Source organism: Lonchura striata, chromosome 2 (assembly GCF_046129695.1).
Source record: "Lonchura striata isolate bLonStr1 chromosome 2, bLonStr1.mat, whole genome shotgun sequence".
In the NCBI taxonomy this organism is placed as follows: domain Eukaryota; kingdom Metazoa; phylum Chordata; class Aves; order Passeriformes; family Estrildidae; genus Lonchura; species Lonchura striata.
In genome coordinates, this window is record NC_134604.1 from 44,337,023 (window position 1) to 44,359,906 (window position 22,884).

General features: G+C 41.9%; 1 protein-coding gene across 1 annotated transcript; it reads right to left on the minus strand.

The window, feature by feature from the left end:
- Positions 1-1,806: 1,806 nt before the first annotated feature.
- SLC35F2 (solute carrier family 35 member F2) lies at positions 1,807-22,482 on the minus strand. Its single transcript, XM_021529370.2, has 8 exons — positions 22,320-22,482; positions 16,179-16,354; positions 15,521-15,648; positions 10,330-10,489; positions 8,572-8,728; positions 7,735-7,787; positions 6,961-7,115; positions 1,807-3,166 (listed from the first exon to the last, which is right to left on the minus strand). The coding sequence occupies exons 1-8, from the start codon at positions 22,469-22,471 to the stop codon at positions 2,948-2,950; spliced, it is 1,200 nt and encodes a 399-aa protein (XP_021385045.2). The 5' UTR covers positions 22,472-22,482; the 3' UTR covers positions 1,807-2,947.
- Positions 22,483-22,884: the final 402 nt, after the last annotated feature.

A 22,884-nucleotide genomic window follows, 5' to 3' on the forward strand; every position in this document is an offset into this window, starting at 1 on the left:
TGCTGACAAGAACTGATATGTTTGTTCCAGACATCACATCGTACAGAACTGAGTATGTGCAACCTAGAAAAGGTCAAAAACCTTAAAATAGCTGATGTCCACAAGCCCATCCTCTCCCTCAAGCTCTAGAGATGTTAGGACTCAATTAGTGCCACACTAATTTCTTGCTTCCCAACATACCGTGACATTTTGATGCCAGATAACTTTTGCTGTTTTGTAACCAAACCTTGGAGGAAGGCTGGATGTCACACATTTTTATTTGGATTCTTGTGTTTAATGCAAGTGACAGATGGATTTTTTTTTTTCTTCCAGTTTATTCCAATATTCCAGAAAGATTTATGTTAAAGGCTCACCCAGGCATCTTGTCTGAGAGGTACCAGAGGATCTGGCATATGTGATTGTTAACTGAACATTTGTTTCCCCACAAGCAATACATGTGAAGCAATGCATCTTTCTTCAACAGTCTGCACCCACTTCCTTCTGATTCACGGGACAGACAGCAAAGATGACTGATATATCTGGTCCCCTCCCACACAATGCTGAGAACTCTTTAAGGACAGGCTTCAAGTACCTCACGTGCCCAGAGCTTGGACCATACCATGGTGCTGGTTTGTGATGCAGAACTTTTCTGCAAGGCAACTTTGTCTCCTCTCCACCCAGACAGCCATTCCACAGGGGTAGAAATTTAAGGTGATGAAAAGCAAGACACTAGGTGTGCATGACCATCAGCATGTGGCTGGCCACCGTCCCAGGCTGCTGGAGTAGATGCCTGCATCCAGCAGGATCACAGGGAGATAGATGGGAGCCATCATGAGGTTGGCAAGTCATTGACAGAAGCACCAATCTTGTCCTCACTGAGAGCTTGAAAGACCTTCTTGGGGGCATTAGCACACATGAATCTGAGCTACCCCACAATATTCCAGGAAATCTTTAGCATGGTGTTAAAATCACAGCATAAGAAATTAAATCACAGCCTGTATCTCTGAAACAGAGTTTTCAGCTCAGAATGTAAGTGTCAAATCACTAAGGTGTCCCAGTGTCCATGCTGGGGAACCTAAGCTGCTCCACACTGCCCCTCTCTCCTTGCAGCTCAGCAGAAGCCCTGTCTGGTCCAATTTGCTTGAATCAGATTCCAACCTCTTTTAACAGTCAGATTTTAAAAGCCTTGGAAGAAAAAAATGCAGGCTGTGGATTTTAAAACATCCAACCTATGTTTTACACAAGTTTGGTTTCAATGGTCTATATGCTGAGGAGATGAGCTACTGCCTGAGCACTCACACCACACCACAAGATGTCCTGTGTTTTGAAGACCGGCCAAAGCCTGAGCCAATACATGTTCCCCACACACTCAGATAAAGTCTACATTATGTTACACTGATCTGTGTTCTCATGTTACTACCACATAATTTTAGAAAATAAAATAAATACTGCTCCCCCTCAAAAGGAGCATTCTATATGGGAGGACCCAAATGCTTTCCATAAAGCATCAGCACCTGCTCACATTTCTGTGCATGAATGACACAGTGAAAAAGCAGCAATTGTTGCTGTAGTATCTGTTGAACCTTTGTTTTCCTTTTGTAAATAACAATCAGGTAAGATTTTTCCTGGAAGATTTTGCTTCAATAAACTACACCAGAAACACAAATCCAGACTGTGTCATTTGATCACCAGTATCTTCAGAAAATGTCGTCTTTCCTTCCAGAGCAAAGTTTAGCCAGTAAAAGATTTAGTTGAGAAAATTCATGAAAACAATTTTGAGCGGTAAAGAAATCTTAGCTTATAAAATAAGCAAACCAAGACCAAGTGTCCAACTGCTGAATACTTTATTTTTTTTTTTACTTCATACACTTGAGCTCTTAAGGCTTATACAAAATATAAAATAAAATAAAACTCCAGTATGGTTTTACTGATCTTAAAACTGCAGCCTTGTATTTTTTCATCACTTGTTGTAAATATAAAGGGGGGTATGAAAATTGCCAGTCTATCTACTGAAAGCACCTAACCTTTTGGATATTATGTCATTATTGTTGCCAGAAGAGATGGCTTAAATTATTCAGTTTTTTGAAGAAATGCCAATTTTATTGCAACTCTTTTAGCAGAAATGTGTCCCATTTCAGGGAGAAATTCACTGAGAAGTGAACGTCTATTCAAACCTTTTTGTTTTCTCATCCAGAAAAAAAAAACACTTTCAGTTCTACTGAAGAGAGAAAGAGCCTGCCTTTGCCTCCCCCACAGCTAATAGGAATGCACCAAAGAAAAGGCCACAGAGGGAAACATGAGGAATTATAAAAACACATATTCAAACTTTCCATAGTAGCAAAATTCAAATAAAAACACACATTGCAGCCCCAGTGGCAACAGGGAGTGCAGCAATATGAAGAGACGAACATTTGGGTGGAATGCAGGCAGCAAATCCTTTGCAGAGGAATGAAGTCCAGCGGCACGTAGAAGGTGTGTGAATGTACTGTGGCTTACAGGAGCAGGTCCTGTGAGAAGCTGAGCAGCTTTTACAAGATGCTGTCTGAGGGCACCCTGCACCGAGGGGTGGAACCCATGAAGCCCTCAGACAGCATTGTGCAGATTTAGGTCCCTAATGCAATATAAAACATATTCACTCCCCATTAAGTGATCTGGGAGCTTGCTTTGGCTTAGTTTTTTTCCCTAAGTGTTTGTAGTTAAGTTAATTAAGCACTTAAAAATAACAGTCTCTCACTTTCCAGCGACTCCACATAAATACTAATCTGTCTTCATCTAAAGGCCAGATTTTCTGCAAGGGCAAATCCATACAGTTTCACTGATTAAGGATCTGGCCTTAAAAGTCTATCAAGTGCATTAAACCCAGCACAGTATGACATGTGCCTTGGCAGTAGGACAGTTCTCGGGATTAGTATTTGAGGGAAATTTGGCAATTAAAAAGAAGGCTCTGTTTTAAAGTGTTGCCATTTCTTTAATTGGTGCTGACCACCACAGTTTCTCCTCTGGAGAACTGCACAGTTACGGCTGGGGTGTCGCCGTCGTTCTCCTCCAGCTTTAGTGCCGCGTTGTCCAGGCCGGCGCTGCTGGGCTGCGGCAGGGCCCGGGGCTCTGCCGTCCGAGTAGGGGTTGAGCAGTACAGGGTGAAGCCCACCATGATGATAACAAAGGACACGATGTAAAGACCTGAAAACTGGCAGAGGAGAGAAAGAGATGCATTCAGTCTCGCCTGATGCAAGAACATGCCAACGCTGCCTTGTTTCAAGAATGTGAAAGCTACCCTTCCTTGTAAAAAATATTTTAATGAGGATTATCACCATGAGCTGGATTCAACTCTGAAAACCAAAATTCAACAGCTCTATTTACTTAAAGACTTGGGCCACTGTCTGATTTTCTCTGCACCTCACTCCCAAGACTGTTGGACAGGGAGTTTCCTCAGGTCTACATACAAGAATCTTAACAGAGAGAACAAATGGGTGTAAACACAGTCATACTGAATGAAAGTTGTTTACTCACATGAATACTGAAACACTCTATCCCTAAGAGAATTTTGATCCAGCACATGCAAGTATTTCAGGTTCTGGCAAGAGATGAATCTCTGTGCTATTGCAAGTCACCAGCTAGCTCTCTGCACAGATCTCTTAACCATCTGCAGGGCTAGATTAGTATAATTGATGGATCAAAACCATTTTGCTCTCTACACCCAACAGGTCCTTGAGGGGAGAGAGGCTGGGGCTCCTTTTACAAGATTGGCATTTGCAAGCTGTGAAGAGTGGTGACACCTAAAAAGTATAAATTGCAGAGGTACATCAGGCACTCTATTGTTCACTTGTTGAAATTCCAGTAATTGCCAAGATTCATCCACCTTGACAGAAAGACAAATACTTACTACATAACACCAGATTCAATAACACCAAGTGTGGAAGTTATCCACAGACAGGAACAATTTTCAGCAGGTTTACTAAAATCCTCCATATTCCCTTTATCAAACCACACTGATTAAATACTAGGAGGAAGGACCAGCATATCCTGCACACTTCTGTTAGTAACCTCTAACCTCCTTAGCTTCCTTAGACATGCCTGAAAAATATGTTCTGGTTTATCAGGATGAAATGAATGGTAGGACTTAGTGGACTCTCCTCCAAAAAAGACTAAGGCATCTACAGTTTAGTCACTGCAATTCCTAGCTGGCAGTCACTTGGCTTGGAAACTCTTGGATGGCAACACACAAAAAGAAAAGCAGACTGAAACACAGTGGCCTTGTCTTAAGTGCCCTCTTATCTCACCTTGTTGGCTGCTTGCCTGGAGGAGCTTGGACTCAGGTGCTCACCCCACACAGGAGGAAGCATCAAGCTCTGAACTATCTCCAAGAGGCAGCAGGATCACCCATGGTCACACCTCCCACTGACCAGCTCCCAGCAAATGGGCAGAGCCTGGGGCTGTAACCAACCACCTGCCCAAATTCTCCAGCCTCAGGCCCTGAGTGAGCACATGCCTGTGTGCAAGGACCTGTGGCTGGGCAGTCACAGGAACTGAGACCCCTCTCACAGCACAGTGCACACAAGGCTGGAAGTGTCTCTGATCCTGATGAGTCAATTCCTCCAGGAGTGGATACAGTCACCAAGGCAGGGTGCCAAAGCTGTTGCAGTGTAGCTGTGACTCAAGGCCTGTGTATATCTTTGCATTAATTGACACAACATTACCCATGCTGCCCTGTCAGACCTACACTCTTTCTTTTTTTTCCTTTTGAGGAGAACTTAGTGGTTTTTTTCCTGGGTTTTTTCTTCCTTCTTTTTTTTTTTTAATTTCAAATATTGCAACAACTTTATTGCTTCAGACACTGATTTCACTTATACTTTGTGCAGCTGATATCCTCAATGCCACTGCTGAGCCTAGAGAGAGTACTTTAAATGTTACTGGAGGACTGTATCTCCATCTAGTGTCTGTGCAGTATACTCCCTTCTACAGCAGTTTATACAACTAATGCATGAGAAGATCTTTCTCAATATCTCTTGAAGGATTACAGTTATCTATATAATGAGTTCATTAGGAAGCACAGCAAGGATTCATTATGGAGTAATAGGGAAAAAACACAAAAAAGAGTTCAAAACAGTCAAGAAAAATACACATTTCACTTGAAACAGACATGACTGAGGCCAAAAAGTTAAGTGCATTAGCAAAACTGTGCACAAATCAAAACTTTATCAATTCCTGGACCTGGGCACTCTCTCCTGCAGCAGCCACTGATTGTGGTCTTTCTGTTTGTTTGTTTCAGAGCAGGCTCAGACCATGGCAATTCAGGGCTCTCCATGGCTCTCTTCACTCTATAGCCCAGCCAAGCCACCAGCAGCTTGTTGAGAAATATCATCTGATTATCATCTGATAAGGGGAATACAGAGCAATTCCCTGCATTTTTTGCTTGTAGATTCCCATATCCAGAGTGCTTTTTATTCTAGCAAACATACTACTTGGTTTATTTGCCCCATAGGTTAAGAAACTATATGGTTAACTTGGCAATAAAATTTTCTACTAAGAGCCATGTCAAAATTCGGTTCTCTCAGTTCATGGTTATCTCAGATAACAGATGAGATAATAACTTATCTCAGGTCCTCTGATTACTAAAGATGTGGCATTATTACTGCTCTCCTTTTTGTTACTTCTTTGTTTCTAACCCCATATGCAACTTCCTATTTCAATAAATATCTCAAGTTCTCTCAACACAATCCCAAAGTTTTCACCTGCCCATTTTTCCTTTGGTACCAGAATACCTCAGTGTTAGAAATTATGAGATGACCTGCTCCCGGAAAAGCCTCTTCCCAAAATAAGCTAAAATCCCCCCCCAAAAAAAAATTAATATATCCCAAAGTTCTTCTTCCTCTTCACTATTATGAATATAAATTTATAATCACTTCTTGAGTTAAGCTATCTGGGTGCCAAAATCCACATTTGGAAGTGACTCAGAAAGGATTTAATTGTTAGACTGTAAGTGTGGTTTGCTTCCTGCATTCATTTTTAATGGATGCTTTGTAGTTTGGAGCAAAGTCTGGAACCCAAAACAGGGAGGAAAGCTGAGCTAAGAGACTCCTGAAAAGAAAAATCAAGCTGCTGTCAGACGCTATTGTTATGAGACTGTGCACTGCCTTCATTTTCAGAAAACAAATCTGACCTAAAAGCTTCTGGCTGAAGAGAAAGCAAGCACATGGAATAATACTAATCAAGTTCCTAAGCAAAGTTCTCACTCTCACAAGCCCTTCCAGTCACCAAGCAGCTGACTCAATTACTGCAATTACTTTAATGAACTAGGTTCTCACAAGTGGTTCTGGATGGAAAGTGGAGGGTGGAATGAAATCCTTTCAGCACTGTCATTTAGCTTGATCGGACACTGCCAGATATATTTTAGAGCACAATTAAAATAACTGCCTTTTGAAGAGTGTACAGAATAATACATTTATCAGTATTTTTTCAGATCCTTTAGTCTCTCCTTAGCAGCAGCCCTGAGAGAGCTTGATTCTAATCCCAAAACGTTGGTAATGAACAGATTAAACTTCTGAAAGAAGTTGATTTTCTGAAAATCAAACTGGTCTTTTAGACACCAAACACCTTTCAGGACAGGGAGATTCAAACCCTCTCCTTCGACACTTGGAGTAATGAACCAGATCTAACATACAGTTCCACAAACACACAGCTTTCAGTGAGAACTGTATTATTGGAACACCTTGGGAAATTATTTACTGTATCTTAACATTAACTTATTCCTTCAAGTGTGAAATGGTTTGAAAATGGCTCTCTGGCTAAGGCAAGGCTCTGTCATTAACTAACATGACTCCTCCTGACCAACACCTGCCAAGAATGAATCACAAGCTGCAGAAATGTGCAGATGCAAACAACTGTCCTGGGGCTCTTAAGAACCTTACACTTTATTTATATAAATTCTGGAGTAGAAATATAACTGCAAGAATGTGCAAGTGAAGGAATGAATGTACTCACCTTGTATAAAAACAGGAAAAGCCCAAGGAAGAAACTGTAGAGATCTGAAGTCAAAATTGCCAGATTGACAGAGGTTGCGCTGGTAATTTTAATCACAACTGGCATGAAGCTGTATAGCCCAAACATGCACAGGGCAAAGGCTGTGAACAGTAGTGCTGCAAAACAAGGTGACACGTTACTCCTCAGGCACAGAACTATGTTTTTACAGAGCACTGATATTCTTCAGATGCCTTGAAACTATGCATTTTTATCTCCTAAAAGATATGGGAATGTACATGTAAGAGAAGCATGGAAAATTACCTTGTATTGCAAGAATTACTGTATCTATATAACTACAGAAGATATAAATATGTATATATACAAGACACGAACACACATATATATATATTTAGTTCTGTTCAGGTCAAAATGTGTCAATTTTTTCTGTACTTCATTTAGGAAGGACAACAGAAGAATGTTCTTGTGATGTTTCAACAACAAACACATCAGTAATTGAACAACAAACACAGTAATTAAACAGGTTTCATTTTTTACTTATTTCAATTTATTTTGAAAAATTATTTCAAGTTATCTGTAAAATGCAAAACCTGTTTTAATGTTCAATGGTGCAGACCCTCTCTTTGCTGAGCTGCAAAGTTTGAAGAAAATAAACTTGTGAAATATAGTATTAATGCTGCTTGTTATTCAGAGAAATAAAGTCCCACCATTCAAAGTCTAAATTATTACATTTTTCCAGTGTTCTGTAACATGCATATTATTTTGTCATACACATACCAATTTTCCAGTTCCACTGAATTTTCATTATATCCTTATGTTCCACAATGGCTCTAGAGTTAAAGATATAATATAGTAAAAAACGAACAAAAATCATACTAAAATAGAGAATTTAATTACCAAATAGATGAGAAACTTTTGATCTATAAGCCATTCATTTATTTGTTTCAAATTTTACTGAATGACACTAGATCAAACATCTAACAAACATGAAAAAATACATAAAAATGAAAATGCCTGAAAGTCAAGAGTACTGTTATTTGATTCTTATGCCTTCTTCACAGGCATTTTAATGCTTCAGCAATTTGTTTTTATTTGATGTACCATTTGATGAAATTATTAACTATAATGATGAGAAATGAGGACTATATAATTCATTAGACAGACTTAAGTGCATCTGGGCTGTTACTCAAATGTGGTTATTTGTAAGACAATACATGGCTTCATTTTAAACTTTAGTTTATTATGGATGATCTCATCCTAACAATTATCTCCTAATCTTTTCCACAGAGAAAATTCTTTAAAAAATACATTCCTATGAACAGTCCTCAGCATACTGAGTGTCCTCACAAACGTCAACAAAATGAAAAAATACAGCCAAGGATCCTATGTGTTCAACTGCAGGCGTTCAGCTGTAACTGCTTCAATAAAAGTAGTGCAAATAAAAAGGACATAAACCAGATGCTGATCACCAACAAAAATCAATTCAAGTGGAAGGATTCTGATATAGGCCACATACAGATGCAACAAAGAATTTAATAACGTCATTTCAGGGTATACAAGCAATCATCTGTAGTATATTCTTAATTAGTTTTAAAATAAATATTAGATCCTTACAGCTGTAGACCGCTGATAATAGTCCCATACAAGCCCACCATTCCTAGAAACTCCACTCTGCTCAGATTTTTCACAATGTATTCCTCACTCACATTAGAAATGGCATACAAAGAAGCAGCAAGAAGCACTAAGACATCTCCAATCACCACGTCACTACCTGTACAGAAATATTAATCCACAATAAGGGTAAGGCCACAAATACTTTTTAACTTTCCTTAAAAAAGCAAGCAAATTTATCTTGAACCTCTATTTTCCTAGCTCATTGCAGGGGAAGGGGGAAGGAAACCCTTCCTGTGTGTGCAGAGGAGTGTCTGAGCACAGACTCTGCTGCCTATTCACCTCACCCTGCGCAGTGTGGAGTGAGCTAAACCCAGCATTTACATCTCATCCCAGCCAAGACCCTGCTGTATTAACTGGTCCAACACTACTTCTGCTGACCTCAGGCACTGTAGGGAATTGAGCAAATTCCCAGTTAGAGATGCTCTCTGCATTTTGAGAATATTGTCCCCGCTTTTGTAGTAAGGCCTGATTCAAGGCTTGCTAAAATCAGCCTGTTGATTTTGGAGGGAACTGGACTGAGCTTCAGGTTTATGCCATGTCCTAAGTGGGCACTGCAGATGGGGGGTACCGTGTGTCCTGCTGCAATGTATTGATACTGCAAACAGGACTCCCTGTGCTACGATCGTTCATCATTAAATGTCTCTGTGCATCAGCTAAGCAGCAAGAGGATCAGTGCTGTTTAAATCCTTCGATTGGTTTAAAATTTCCCTCCCTAAGCAATCACTGAGAAAGCATGTCTAAAATATGAGGGTAAGCAGCAGTAAGGATCCCCAAGTCAGCAAATAAAGCACAACTTCTTAATGTCTCAGGGAAATATTCTTCTCCCTCCAAGATATTTGTAACACATAGCAGTAAAGTTAAACTTAGTTTGTCTTACATCTTACCTAAGTAAAGCTTCAAAATAACAGCACGGTCTTATCTCTATGCTGCCTGATGAAGCTAATGCCCTGAAATTTACTTTCTCTCATAGCTTCTGGCTCTGAAAATTCAAAATTCTAATTCAAAATAAGATTGCTATGATATGGGTTGATTTAAGTACCTGTCATAGAGACGACAAGACCTGCCCTTATCTGCACCCAGCTGGCTTCTGGCCCCAGAGTCCAGCCTCCTTCACAGAGGTCCCAGGAACCCTGGCATCCTTCCCCATCTCCTCTTGCACTCCTGTAGTAAGCCCCTGTTTTCCAAGCTGTGACCTTGTGGACACATGGACCATTTCTGCTGGGTCTGCCAAAGAGAACTCTGAGAAGTCAGCTGCTGTGAGCAACTTCTCATGTGTTACTGGTACCCAGAGAAAATTACAAATCACAGAAGTCTGGCTGCCAGCAGGCTGATACTGCATAAACAAGGTTTGCAGGTAGAGGCAGCTTCTTCTGTTAAGCCATCTTACATGACAGCCAAAAGGAGCAAGCTTTCAGGAATGAGACTTTTCATCACACTGTCTAATGAACAGCAGCAAAATTTAAACTTAACATGTGGGGGTTTTTTTAAGGTGGTAGAAATATCAAAAAAAAACAAGCAAAGAAATTCCACAGCTCCCCATAAAATCAACATCTCCTCTTCCTGGACAAGAAATAAAAATAGCAACATGTTCTCTTTAAAACAGAACTGTATCTGCTATTATTTCTGCTGTTTTACAAGTTCCTGTCCACAGCAGGAACCATCCCTCTGCTCTTCCCCCCACAATAAAGGACTCCTTACCTTCACCTTCCTGCCTCCCTGACAAAATGTCTGCACCCACCATTGTTCCCACACCCAGCAAACAGATGCCAACAGCAACAAAATGTATCAGCCTGTATCTTGCTCGGAGAATGAACCAGGACAAAGCCATCATCAGGGGAATCCCGAAACAGTCCAGGAGCTGTGTGTACAGAAAAATTGTTTGAGTTAGAAACACACCCCAAATTTGGACTGCAACATCCTGAAAGCAAATGCACAGGATCTTACTTCCAATCATCAGCTATTCAGGAAACCTGCAAAGCAACCCCAGTAGTTTTGTTTAAGAGAGAAGTGAGACCCACATTTCACCATTTAAAAGCATTTTGCAAGCAAAGGAGGAGCTGGAACAGGGGTCAACTTTCTCTTGGTAGAAAGTACTGATTTAGAAAGTATTCTAATGATGGATCTGATCAATCTTTGCAGCTTTACAAATCAATGCTAGGATGCTGCTCTGAAACAGCATTGCTCCCGGGGGCTCCATGTACACAAAGCAAAAATATGGAACTATTGATGGCACAAGTAATCTGATTTTACGTTGACGTGACTGTGGCAAGAACCTGACCCTGCAGCTTTGGGTTTGATGTTCTGACTTATCTTTCCTTTCTTTATTTTTTCTGTAAAAGTTGATATGTATTTTTGCTTCGCTGTTAGACCCACCCATAGAATCACAAAACTGCTTGGATTGGAAGAGACCTTAAAGTTCATGTAGTTCCAACCCTCTTGCCATGGGCAGGGATCCCTTCCACTCAACCACTCCAACCTGGCCTAGGACACTTCCAAGGATCTTCTACCTAGTCTCCTTTAGGACAGGAAGCAGCAAGAGTTAGCTCAGTACAGAAGAACACATACTGCAGCATAAGACTGGCATATTGTTCTAATATAATCAAATGCCATCAAGACCATTGTGCTAATCATAATTGGTTTAATATTTAATTCAACAAAAAAGATTTTTCTGAATTTGTCAAAGGAAAGAAAAGGTGTATTTTCTGACCTGTCTCAGAAGAGTGCCACAGAGCTACATAAGGAACAGCCTACAGCAGAACACACAGTCAACTTCCCAGACTCCTCAGAAATTACTCTCAAATGTCAGCCCTTAAAACCTGGCCTTCTGAAGCCCCAACAAAATATGTCTAGATCAGTAGGACTGGGATATAATCCCCACAATCAAGACAAGAGCCCTTAGTTAGTAATGTTTATTTCCAGACTCTGCCTGCCTCAGTGCACCACTGCAGTCAACTTCTGTGCTGTGCCATTTCCCCAAGGGTTTCAACTAAATTTGCTAACATTTTGGTAAGCCTGGTTCTACTTGTTCATAACTATACATAGTAAAGTCTCAGAAGCAAAGTGCTACGAGCAGCTATTACAGATTAAATCTTAACACTGCCTCTAATCCTTCCATCTACTTCTCTTTGACCTTGGATTGCCTCCAGCTTGTCCAGTTTGTAAAGTCTATGAAGTATAAAAGTACTTCTTCAGGCTGTATTGTGAGACATTACAACTACCTGAGTCCCAGTATGTGATAACAAGTATTTCAATACAACTTTCTACCATGGAAAATATCACACTGTGACCTTCCATCTTGTCACAGGTCTTGCTCTCTATCTTACCTTTAGTTAGAGAAGATCTCTAACATTTCCTTTAAATTTGACTGTTTTGACTATATCAAACAACAATAAATACTATAAGCATTAGAAAGCAAAATTTTTACCATTCTGGTGGTAGATATACCACCAGAAGGGCAAAAATAGACATACCTCTTCTACTAATAAGTAAGCTTTTATTTCCCATTAACTGAGATGTTAGCATGCGGCCTTCCAACCTCCAAAGTTTTTCAACCCAAACAGAAAGAGTAGAAACCCTTTAAGAAACATCTTAATTAGTATATAAGGGAATAGTACGTGATGAGCCAGAAGCTCTTTCAGTAATGCCAGATGGGGAATTGCTGCATCCAGACCAAGAATACCCTGGAGAACCACAGCACCAGGGTTAGAGGTCTTGCAGCCAGGACACAGAGGCATCAAATGATGAAGAACACATTCTAGTAATCTATTCCAGGAGACAGTTACCCTCAATTACAGACAGATGAAATCAGATTTTCAGCTACTGGATCTTACCTTCCCTTCATCTAACACATTATAGAGCTGTTCTGCACAGGATCAAGATCAAAGAGGTGCAAAGCGGATGTAATATCACGATGAATTGTGCCAATGGAACCAATTAAAAAATAAATTTTATTTATCGAGGTTTTATAACATTTACATCAGTACTGTGGTACTGACTACTATTTCCAGTAGAGCCTCTTCAAACTCTCATGTTATTGAATTCTAGCCCGTATTTTTAACAAATGTTTTGACTCAACACTTTGGCCACAATGTTTATAAGAGGTTTTAAAAGTAGGGTAAATTATTGAAAGACATTTTAATATAATGGTTAAGAAATCATTATAGACAGTTGGAGGTCATTGCTTTGCTTATAATTGCCAGCTTCAGACAGCTTTGTAAGCAAGAATGCTCAACTGCTCATACTGCTCATTCCCTACAAGGCTTCCTAAGGGCAACCTCCAGCTGAGCGCCAGGGGCTCATCCTATATTTTGTCTTATTGAGGCCAGCACTCTTCCATCAGCTGACAATCTGTCAATAGTTACCTGAAAAACATTTCTATCTGAATTATCTACAGAGCGAATGCTAAACATGCCCAATAACATGTTAAAAACATCAAACCACAGCTATACTGCTTGTTTTTTGATATAAATCACATAACTGATATCACAGAATATCCTAAGTTGGAAAGGACCTATCAGGATCTTGTAAGTCCAGCTCCTGGCAATGCACAGGACACCACAAGAGCCACACCATGTGCCTGCTGTCCAAATACTTCCTGAACTCTCTCAGGTTGGTGCTGTGACCGCTTCCCTGAGGAGCCTGTTCCAGTGCACAGCCACCCTCTGGGTGAAGAACCTTTTCCTGATATCCAACCTGAACCTCTCCTAACTCAGCTTCCTGCCATAATAGGTGGTCAAACTGCAGCACAGTCAAGTTCTGCCACAAAAAAATGACGCTGGCAGCAAGGAGTATCCTCGTACTGCCTCAGCCACAGCCAAACAGCTCAGTTATGGACCAAAGTCTTCAATATTTACCAAGAAATGACAGCTGCCATCCCTCTGTTATCACCCTAAAAATCTCCAAACCTCTCCTGTAAAATGATGGTATTTGATAACTAAAGGGAAACCAGTTCTGCCTCTGTGTGTGTGTGCAAGAAAATACATGGAAGTTCCTTGCTGAGCTGAAAAAAACTTATCTTTGAAGCTACATTTCATAGTGGTGAGCTGAAGCTCCAGCCAGACAGCATTTTAACAATGATTACACTGCATTTGGGAAGCTGCCATAAACCCCTGTGTTGTTTTTATGGTCACAGGGCATCCACTCACAGCCAGTACTGCAGACAGGCCATCAGGCTGGGTGCTCTGAACCACTGCAGGTACTGATGTAGCTGCAAAATTGCTTGCCAAAAACAAAAAGAAAATGCCTTGCACTAGAGCAAATCACAGGCTTTTGTTGTGGGTTATTTTTCCCTGTATCTAATTTCTGACAATGGAGAGAAACTGGTAACTTCAGAGAATGTGCAAGAAACCTCAGGGCAAGCGGCAACTGCAAAAAAAAACTGCAATTACTGAACTGATCAGTCGCAAGGTTACCAAAAGGGAAAAAACTCAGAAAATGCTTGAGGTTTTTGGATAGGACAATATATTATACATATTCTTTCTTGATTTCTATGGAAGAAATCATGGGAATAGCTTTACTACTTCAGAGAATTTGGATCAAAGTCCTGGCTTCTTCATCTGTAAACTGTAAGGTCAAACAGCGTCTCATTTACTAGCTTAACTTGATCTTGAGAGAGAAACAAGTCACTGTTAAAACTTAGATTTCTTAGGCATTATTTTTAAGGAGATTAAAGACTTAATGAGCCATAACACATAAGTATGAAGTGGAAATGTGACAAAACAAGAGACACAACCAGTCTTCAGTAGTGCAATGAAAATCTACTGCAATTCTCTAAAGGGAGCCCGGACTGCAGGAGTTTATTGCTTTACAGGGAATTCTCTTAAATATTAACCCCTTTTACTTTGACTCTGTAAAACACTGACTCCTTTCCAACTAACAGCCAAGTCTTCATGTTACTATTTTTTTTTAATTCGGGTAAGTGGGGCCATGACCCCAGCCACAGATCCCCACCACTGGTTACAGGAGGCATGAATTGGCACAACATGGACACACTCCCTACTTGCCCCTGCACCATCCTCTCCTCTGTTCCCACAGCAGCTGTGAAGTCACACAGTGAATTAACTTGGGACTGACACAGCTCACTAACAGTACAGCCAAAGGCAGGGTTTACTTCCACTTTGCTCAGTGTTCTGAGTTAAGTTTGCTCAAGGAAACTGGCCCTGCAAGCTCAGGAGACTGCAGTTGGTGGCAGGAGGAAAACACTGACTCTTCCAGCAGCTTTTGTCTGAGTAGTGTGACAAAGAAACCCCAGCTTCAGCCCTTCTGTCTATAGCGTTTTTTCAGAACAAGATTTATCCTAGTGCAGCAATATAGCATCACACACTGGTGTTGCAGAGGATGTCTACTATTACTTTATTTATGCTGACCTACCTTCCACCTCTTCCAGAGAGGGCCCTGAACTGCCACATGCAAAAGCCACAAAGCTGGTACCTCACTGCATGGGCAGCAACACCAGCAGCAATTCAGTGTGTCTTCACAGGTGGGGTTACATCTCACAACGCCTCCCACAGCTTCTAGGACTAGGCAAAAGATCCACCTCACTATCATCAAGAACCTGCACTGAGTGACTGTTATCTGGTCATAAATCTTTATTTTGTGTCATGAGAAAAAAGTGAGTGGCTGTCAGCAAACTCTTAGAAATGCTTTTATCAAAATAATTAGGTTTCAACTCAAGAGCTGGCACAGGGTAATACCATCCAATCTTCTCTGCTTCCTGGAAAAGTTATTCATGATACAGGATGCTCTTCCCTGTACTGCAGAGAGAAAATAGATACTGGAAAGTTCTTTTCAGGCTTAAATAGCTTCTATGTCTGTCCTATGAATCTCACTTTAGAAACCAGTCCAAAACTGTAATAAAAGCAACAGTTCTAAAAGAGAGATCAGTCCTTACCTGCACACTTGTGAGGGTTGTATATTGGTAGGCTTTTACAATCATATAATTGGCTTCAACATCAGCCAGTCCCACAATAATATACTTCCACCACCTCTGTTTCAAAATCTGCCAAAGATTGTCATTGCCTGTTTAGAAGAAAGCAGCAATCAATATGTGCTTCTTTCCAGCCAAATGTTGCATGGGAATTTTGCGTTTTAGAAGCATAAATAATACCAAGATTGACTTTGCCTGCCCCTGCTTAAGATACAATAACAGGAAACACAGCCTGGGAGGAGACAACGCAAACAGTAAAAAGTACAGAAATTCTTCCACATGAAGCAAAACACATCAAAACTAGAGTTGTCTAAAGAGTAAATTAATAAGAATAGGAGGAATACTAAATAGCTTCTGGCAACAGAGCGTGTTAAAACAAAGCTTATTTTTTCCAATATAACATATGACTTCAAACCAAAGAGCACAAAACTCTAAACAGGTATGACATTATATCAAATTAAATGTGCATTTAACCTGTAAAATTAATTTCCATGTGTTGCTATAAATCAGGAACTTTAAAAACTAGTAAGAGTATTAAGGTCTTTATTTTCAAATTCTGAAATTAAAATATAGAAAGAAAAAAAAAGATGAACAAGGATCTCCCATCCTGTATTTCACATACCTGTCCTAAATACCAGCATTGTTGTATAAACTAGAAGCAGCAAAAAATAGTTGATGAAACTTTGCAACATTGGAGTATTCACTTGGTATTTTTCTGCCAGGTACTGACTAGTAATAGCAGTTCCACAGATAAACATGGAGAGCATCTGGCCCAGAATTATAGTTTTCCAAATATGCCTGTGAACATAAAAGACAGAACAGTAAGCTTAGGATTAAACATGCAAGTTCTAAAAAATATTTTCTAGTTTAACAGGAAAAATGACATATTTTAGGCTGACACTTTTTTTTCCCTACTCCCAACTAATGTTGTCCTGTTACCTACAGATAAGCAGGGTTTTGTGCACACAGAAGGTCTAGTCTGACACCTCAGGATAGCCACGAGAAGTGAGGCCAGCTCAAACCATCAGCCACGGAGAGTGCAGTTACTTGCAAGGATCTTCAAACAGGTCACCTGGGCAGGCTCGACCCAATAGCAGGTTTTATTCTTATTAGGCAAGTTTTGAGTTAAATTCTTTGCCCTCCAGAATTCCATCCTGACTGAGCTTTAGTGAGCTGAGACCTTAGATGAGCAGTGCTAAAGGAACACAAAAGTATTAATGATAAAACCAAGTAACAGGTCAGTTTGGAAGGCTCTTGAAAGACCATCTGGTCCAACCTTTCATGGGAAAGGGAGACTCAAGAAGACTATTTAGCACCCTGTCCAGTTGCAAACCTCCAGGGATGGGACCTCCACAGCATCCCTCTGGAGGTTGTTCCAGTGATTGCTTGTTCTCACCATAAAATAAACCTTTCTTATAGTAAGAATTATTATAATTAATACTTATTGTGAATTTTTTTCAGTTCTATTACATTGTGTTCTGCTGCAACTGAGGATGAAGTCAAGAATGCATTTTGGGTAGAGATCACATTTGCATTTACAGCTTGTAAGTCCCACCCGCAGCCAGCAGGGACAAAAAAAAAAAAAAAGCTCATGGTCTTTTAGTAGCATTTCTTCACCTAATGCAAGATGAACTATTCCAGATGCTACTAGACAAACAGGGACATGTAATTCTGTGCATTTCTTTTTGCTTGCTCTTTCTCCTGCCAGTGGAGCTACGCAGATTTGTACCACTCCAGTCTCTGCAGATTCACAATATACAAGACAGGAGCTCAGCCCTGTGTTGTCTGTACAGGTCTGCGAAGTTCACATTTAATCTGTTTACTCTGAAGACTACTGATGACAATTTAACTGTCTTCAAAATCGATTAATTTGTTTCCACTCAAATTAATCAAAGGGAAGAAAGGACCTCATTAGGATTCTGCATCTACCCTGTGCCCACACCTCTCCACACTGACGTCTGGCTGGGCACCCATGTGTCAGGCACACCACCTGAGAGTAACACTGGCTGTTTTCCCAAGGTGGGAGACCCCAGTGCAGTAGGCACCAGCTCACCCTGCTCTGCTGTGCTGTGAAATCCAGCTGCCAGGCAATGAGAAGGGTGTGCTTGACACTGCTAAACCCGACTACAATCATGCAATCAATCCCCCCTTTTGGAAGGGAGGCGTCATCCTTGCACAGACTCTAGTGCACCTGCATGAATCCTGTTTTCCATTCAGCCTGACACCAAGCTCTTCTGATTTCAAAAATGCTGCTGGGCACATTTTTCTCTCCCAAGTCCATTCTGATGAGACAGCAAATCTCTATGAAGTCCAGCCACGCTGTATGTCTAAGAGATTTGAATCCCATGCTTTACTACAGTTTGTCTTACCAATGCCAGGAATGGTGCACATTCACACTCCTAAGTATTATATATCATGTGACAATCTTGTAAGGTACTATCCAGTCTTATATCAGTAATTTACTGGTGTGTGAAAGAAAAACATTCTCATTTCTAAAGGGACTTCTAAACTGTTGGGGTAGTGGTGGGTGGATTTCATTAAAAACAGCAGAAGGAAAAATTGAACCAACCTCACTTCTGTTATATTTTAAATTATTTCTTTTTAATTTCTTTATATTCTGGTCAATGCTGATTGTGCTGTTTAGTGAACAACTCAGACACATTCTGATTAATGCAGAAATATCCTTTTCTGGTCACATAAAGAATTTAATCAATTGCCATTAGAACAAACGTGATGTAGGCTAGCTAAAATTTCAAGCAGGCATGGATGAGGATTCCAGCCTGCCCTTTGCCAGCCCTGCAAACTCTGGCTTCTTTGCAACAGATAAAATGACAGGAGACCCACTGAAATTCAAAGGAAGATACACTGTGGTGAACAACATACAAGAACATGGTTTCAGGCATTTAAAAAAAACACACATATACTTTTTATTATTCAAATAAAACTTCTTGCCCTAAACTAGTAGAAAAATTTTTCTTCTTCACCATCAGCACTCAAGGAACACAGCTAGCCTTTAGCAGTTTATTGGACCAAACTCACCCTGCACTTGGACTAGCTGGTAGGAGAGGGTAGAGGTAGGGATCAGACATGAATGGAGGCATGGCAGGGCAAAACTGCTACAGTTTTACTGGAGCAAAGCTTGCGTGCTGCACAAAATGAACTAAATAAAATAAATAAGAATGAATTGCACTCATCAATACGACACCAGGAGAGGTCAAAGCTGCCTTGGCTGGCAGAAGCCCTGATGTGGACACAAACTCCTCTTCACCCACCTGCTGGGTGCTGCCACAGAGAAGGGCAGCAGCACAGGCAATACCACCCCACAAGTCTGCTTAAGGAGGCTTGTTTAACATGGACTTTTGTGTGGTAGGGCTTTAAAAGTATTTGTCTAGGATATGAGTTGCAAGGGGAAACTTTGCTCCTCCTGAGCTACAGCACTTTCTCTACAGCAAAGGCCTGGACTCTACATGCAGCGTTCTGGCAAACTGGATTGCAACCATGTTCCAACAAGAGGGTAAAATGGGGAAAACCTGCTGCCATTCGAATTTGTTAATAATTGAGCTCCAACCATCATTTACTGAAAACAAGACAGACCCATCTACCCTCTTGCAGTGGAGGAACTCCACTAAGGTGATCCTCAGCTTTTGTAATAACCAAATTTCCCCAGTTCAAAATACCGAAGGAATTATATTCTTGCATTCCTGCATTTGGGAGCAGAGGCAAGTCCAGAACCTCCAGAACTGTTTGCTTTGTGGTTACTGCCCTACCAACCATTGCTATTTAGTTAATATATGTCTTGGCAGTACTAGAGTTACTTCTACTGTAACAAAGGAGTCTGACAGAGCAAGCAGGCTTCATCACACCTCATGCCCTTCCCTATTTTTTGTCTTTTTTAATTCAAGGAATTTTTTTCTTGCCTGAACAGATTCAAAATGTTAACATCAAAAAATAGACAGAAAGACTTAGTCCACCAGCAGTGGAAAGCTGACCACAAAAAATGTCTGCTGTGAATCCCAAAATGCTCTGTAACTGGCAGCTTTCTCAGCTGTGTGTAAGGTAACAGACTCATGCCCTGACTGCTCCCCAATGCCAGGTGGAAGCCTCAGCAGGAAGCAGCAATGGTTTCCCCTCACATCATTTGCCAAAGCATGAAAAGTAATTTCTTCAAACTGGGACATTGCCATGCTCCTGGCATGATGCACTTGGGCTCATAGCTTATCTTTAAAAATATGTTTGATCTTCTGTAAAACTTGAGAGCAAATTTTAAATCCTAGGGTTTGCATTTTGCATGACAATTTCTTCTAAATTGTCCTTTAAAGACACAGGTTTCCATTCACTCTGGTATAGATATGAGTATCGATGACAGTGACTTTCTTATTAATAATTGATCAGATTTTGAAATATATTAATTATTAACTTTTCAATGCCAGAACTTAATCCTCTCAGCTTTTTTTTTTTTTTTTAATGCATTGGAAAAGACTAATTCACTTTGGAGTCTCAGATGATGCAAAGTAAGTGATCTGAAAAGGCCTTTCATTTCATAGTTTGGGGGGGTGGGTTATTTTTGGCTTTTGATGCTTGATAGCAAGCTACTAAGTAATTACTCCTCCCCACCCTTCAGACACCCTATCTTAGCTAGATGTATCTATGGCTTTGAGCAAAACTAAAGTCATTTTAGGACTTTTTAGAGCATGAAAGTTTGCCACAAATTGGTCTAAAGTGAACACCTGAATAATGCGCAGCTCTTAACACATGAGAAATTCAGGTCGGTTTTCAGTGGCTCCATGTGAAATGCAGAATACACCAAGATACTAAAATGCAATCCATATAGGAGGAAGTTAAAGAAAATTTAATAAGACCAGAGTGAACAATTTTACTGGCAATTAGTTTAGTAAATCCTGTAATTTTAATGTGAATTTTTAACTCATAATAAATACAGACATACAAATATTTGTTTTATTTATGCCACCAATCTAATACTGACATGGCAAAGCCTGGCAACACTGTTCATGTAGAGTAGACTTGCACTTAGCTTTATCTACTGAACCCTTCCTAAACAGAAGAAGTGACCTTTTCATTTCAATGATCTCACTTTTTCATGCTAGTGGTGAAGGGAAAATGCAGGTTCAGACTGAACCCATATTGCAACATAATTAGTAATTAACTAAGAAGAACAGAATATATTTTTAAGAACTAACATTATCAGAAGTTAGTTTTTCCATGTCCTGCTTTGAAACTGACATCAATTTAATTTGCAAAAGGATAAAAAACAGAAAAGCACTAGAAATATATTTTCTAATGGTTCTACTCAAAAAAAAAAAGGCAGAAAAAAAAACCCAGAACAAAATGGGGGGTGGGGGGGGGAAGCCTAGTCCTCCCCTAGTTTATTACATACAACTATTAAACCTTTCTATGACTCAAAGGCCTCAAACAAAACTGAAGTAGCTGAGCCTGCTGTCACCTGGAGGAAAAAAAAAATAAGAAAAAATATCAATTCAGTATTTCAGACAACACTTCTTAAAAATCAGTGAAAGGCATTGATTTTCTTTCAAATACCTTCCACAGACTCACTCAGTGTAGCCTTTGGCAAAACTAATGGCATAGTGAGGTTCCTGAACTCTCAACAAGTTTCTGTCTTGCCTTTTGGGTCTCTCCTCACAGGCATGAGTAGTGAAAAGAGAAAAAGTCATAACCAAAAGAGAAGATGCGACTTCGCCCACTGGAATGAGGCTCTGCTTGTCCAGCATACACCACCACATAGTCCAGCAGCCAGACTACAGTTTATGAGCACAAGGCTGGCGGAAATCCAGCACATCCTTGGCTGACAAATCTTTTGCAATAACTATTAGTGACCAAACCTATAGCTCAAAAAAAGCCTTTTAAACAGGGACTGTTTTTCCCTCTTAGAGGGAAAGTGAAGCTTTAAGTGGACGGCCTAGAAGACTAAGGACGTAGTCTCGCTCTCGTGGAAGGTAGTGCTTCTGAAGTACCAGCTTGTTTGCACAGCTTGGCAGATATTTTCCATACGTTTTCCATGTTTAAACTAGTGCTCATATTTTTCAGAGATATACCTGAACAAATCTCCTAAGCTGATTCACGGAAGGACAAAATGGGGATATTGGTCTTTCTGGACTCCATACCTCGTTTAAGTTATTTTGTTCTATTACCTTCGCTATACCCCATCACCTGTCCTTCATAATGATGCTGATCGAGGACTACAAAACAGATAAAGTGCAGGGGAAAAAAACGGAAAAGAGAAAAACAAAAAAATACAAATGCATGCGCTTATGTGTGAGAGTACAGTCCAACTTCAACAGACTCAAAACGTCACTCGCTAATTCCACGCTCAGCCGAGGCGACCCTGAGCGCTCCCGTCCCCGAGCATCCGCAGGCTGCAGCTCGGCGGCGCTCCCAGGGCAGCCCCGGCATCAGAGCTCCCGCTCCCGGGGCAGCGGCCAGAGCTCCCCCGGGCTCCCCTGTGCCGGGCAGAAAGGCTCTTGGCTCCGGGTTCTGCTCAGCCCCGCGCCGCCCCGGCCGTAACCCCGGGCCCGCACCGCGGCGGCCGCTCCGGCCCAGACTCCCCCGGCCGCTCCCGGCGGCGCAGAGCGGCCTCCGCATGCCGGCCGCGCTGCCCGCCGCAGCGCCGAGAGCAGCGCGGGCGTCTCCCCTCTCCTCCCTTCTTCCCCGCTCCGGCGGGCCGCCCGGAAGCCGGCGGGCGGGGAGACCGGCGCCGCGCGGCTCCACGTGGAGGCCGGGGACTCACCAGGTGCACAGCTTGGCCCCGAGCAGCGCCAGCAGCCGGCGCGGAGAGGAGGCGGCGGCCCCGAGCGATGGCTCGGCCCCAGCAGCAGCAGCAGCAGCAGCAGCAGCGGCGGCGGGCGGCGGTGCCCCGACAGCAGCGGCCGCCTCCTCCATGGCGCGGCTGCCCCGGCCCCGCGCCCGCCGGCAGCGGGCTGCGAAGGCGGCACCCGGCGGAAGGAAGGGATGAGCAGCAGCACCGAGACAGCGGCACACTGGTCCGGGCAGAGCGGCCGAGCCCGGCTTTGTGCCCGCCGAGGGGCCGCCCCCGGGAGGGGCACGGCTCGTGCTGGGGCGTGGGGTCGGAGCTCTCCTGATGTTGCTTCTCCCGGGCGCGCTCCGGCCCTGCAGTTTCCTTCAACCGCTGCGTGTCGGTGGGGGACTTTAGCGGCGCCAACGCCACGTTGGTGTTCCCGCTCTCCCCCGGGCTCCCCGGCAGCAGCCCAGCCTGGTGCCTCGGTGCGGGTCCCTGCAGGGCTACTTTGCCCCCAGCCCCTACGCAGGTATCGAGCCCCAGGGCACCTGGCAGC

Excerpts from the sequence above, each read along its gene's own strand:
- SLC35F2 (XM_021529370.2), bottom strand. The coding sequence starts at position 22,471 with ATGGAGGAGGCGGCCGCTGCTGTCGGGGCACCGCCGCCCGCCGCCGCT. Across the intron at positions 16,355-22,319 it reads GGGGCCAAGCTGTGCACCTG|GCATATTTGGAAAACTATAA; the intron begins GTGAGTCCCCGG and ends TTATGTTCACAG. Across the intron at positions 15,649-16,178 it reads AATGCTGGTATTTAGGACAG|GCAATGACAATCTTTGGCAG; the intron begins GTATGTGAAATA and ends TCTTCTAAACAG.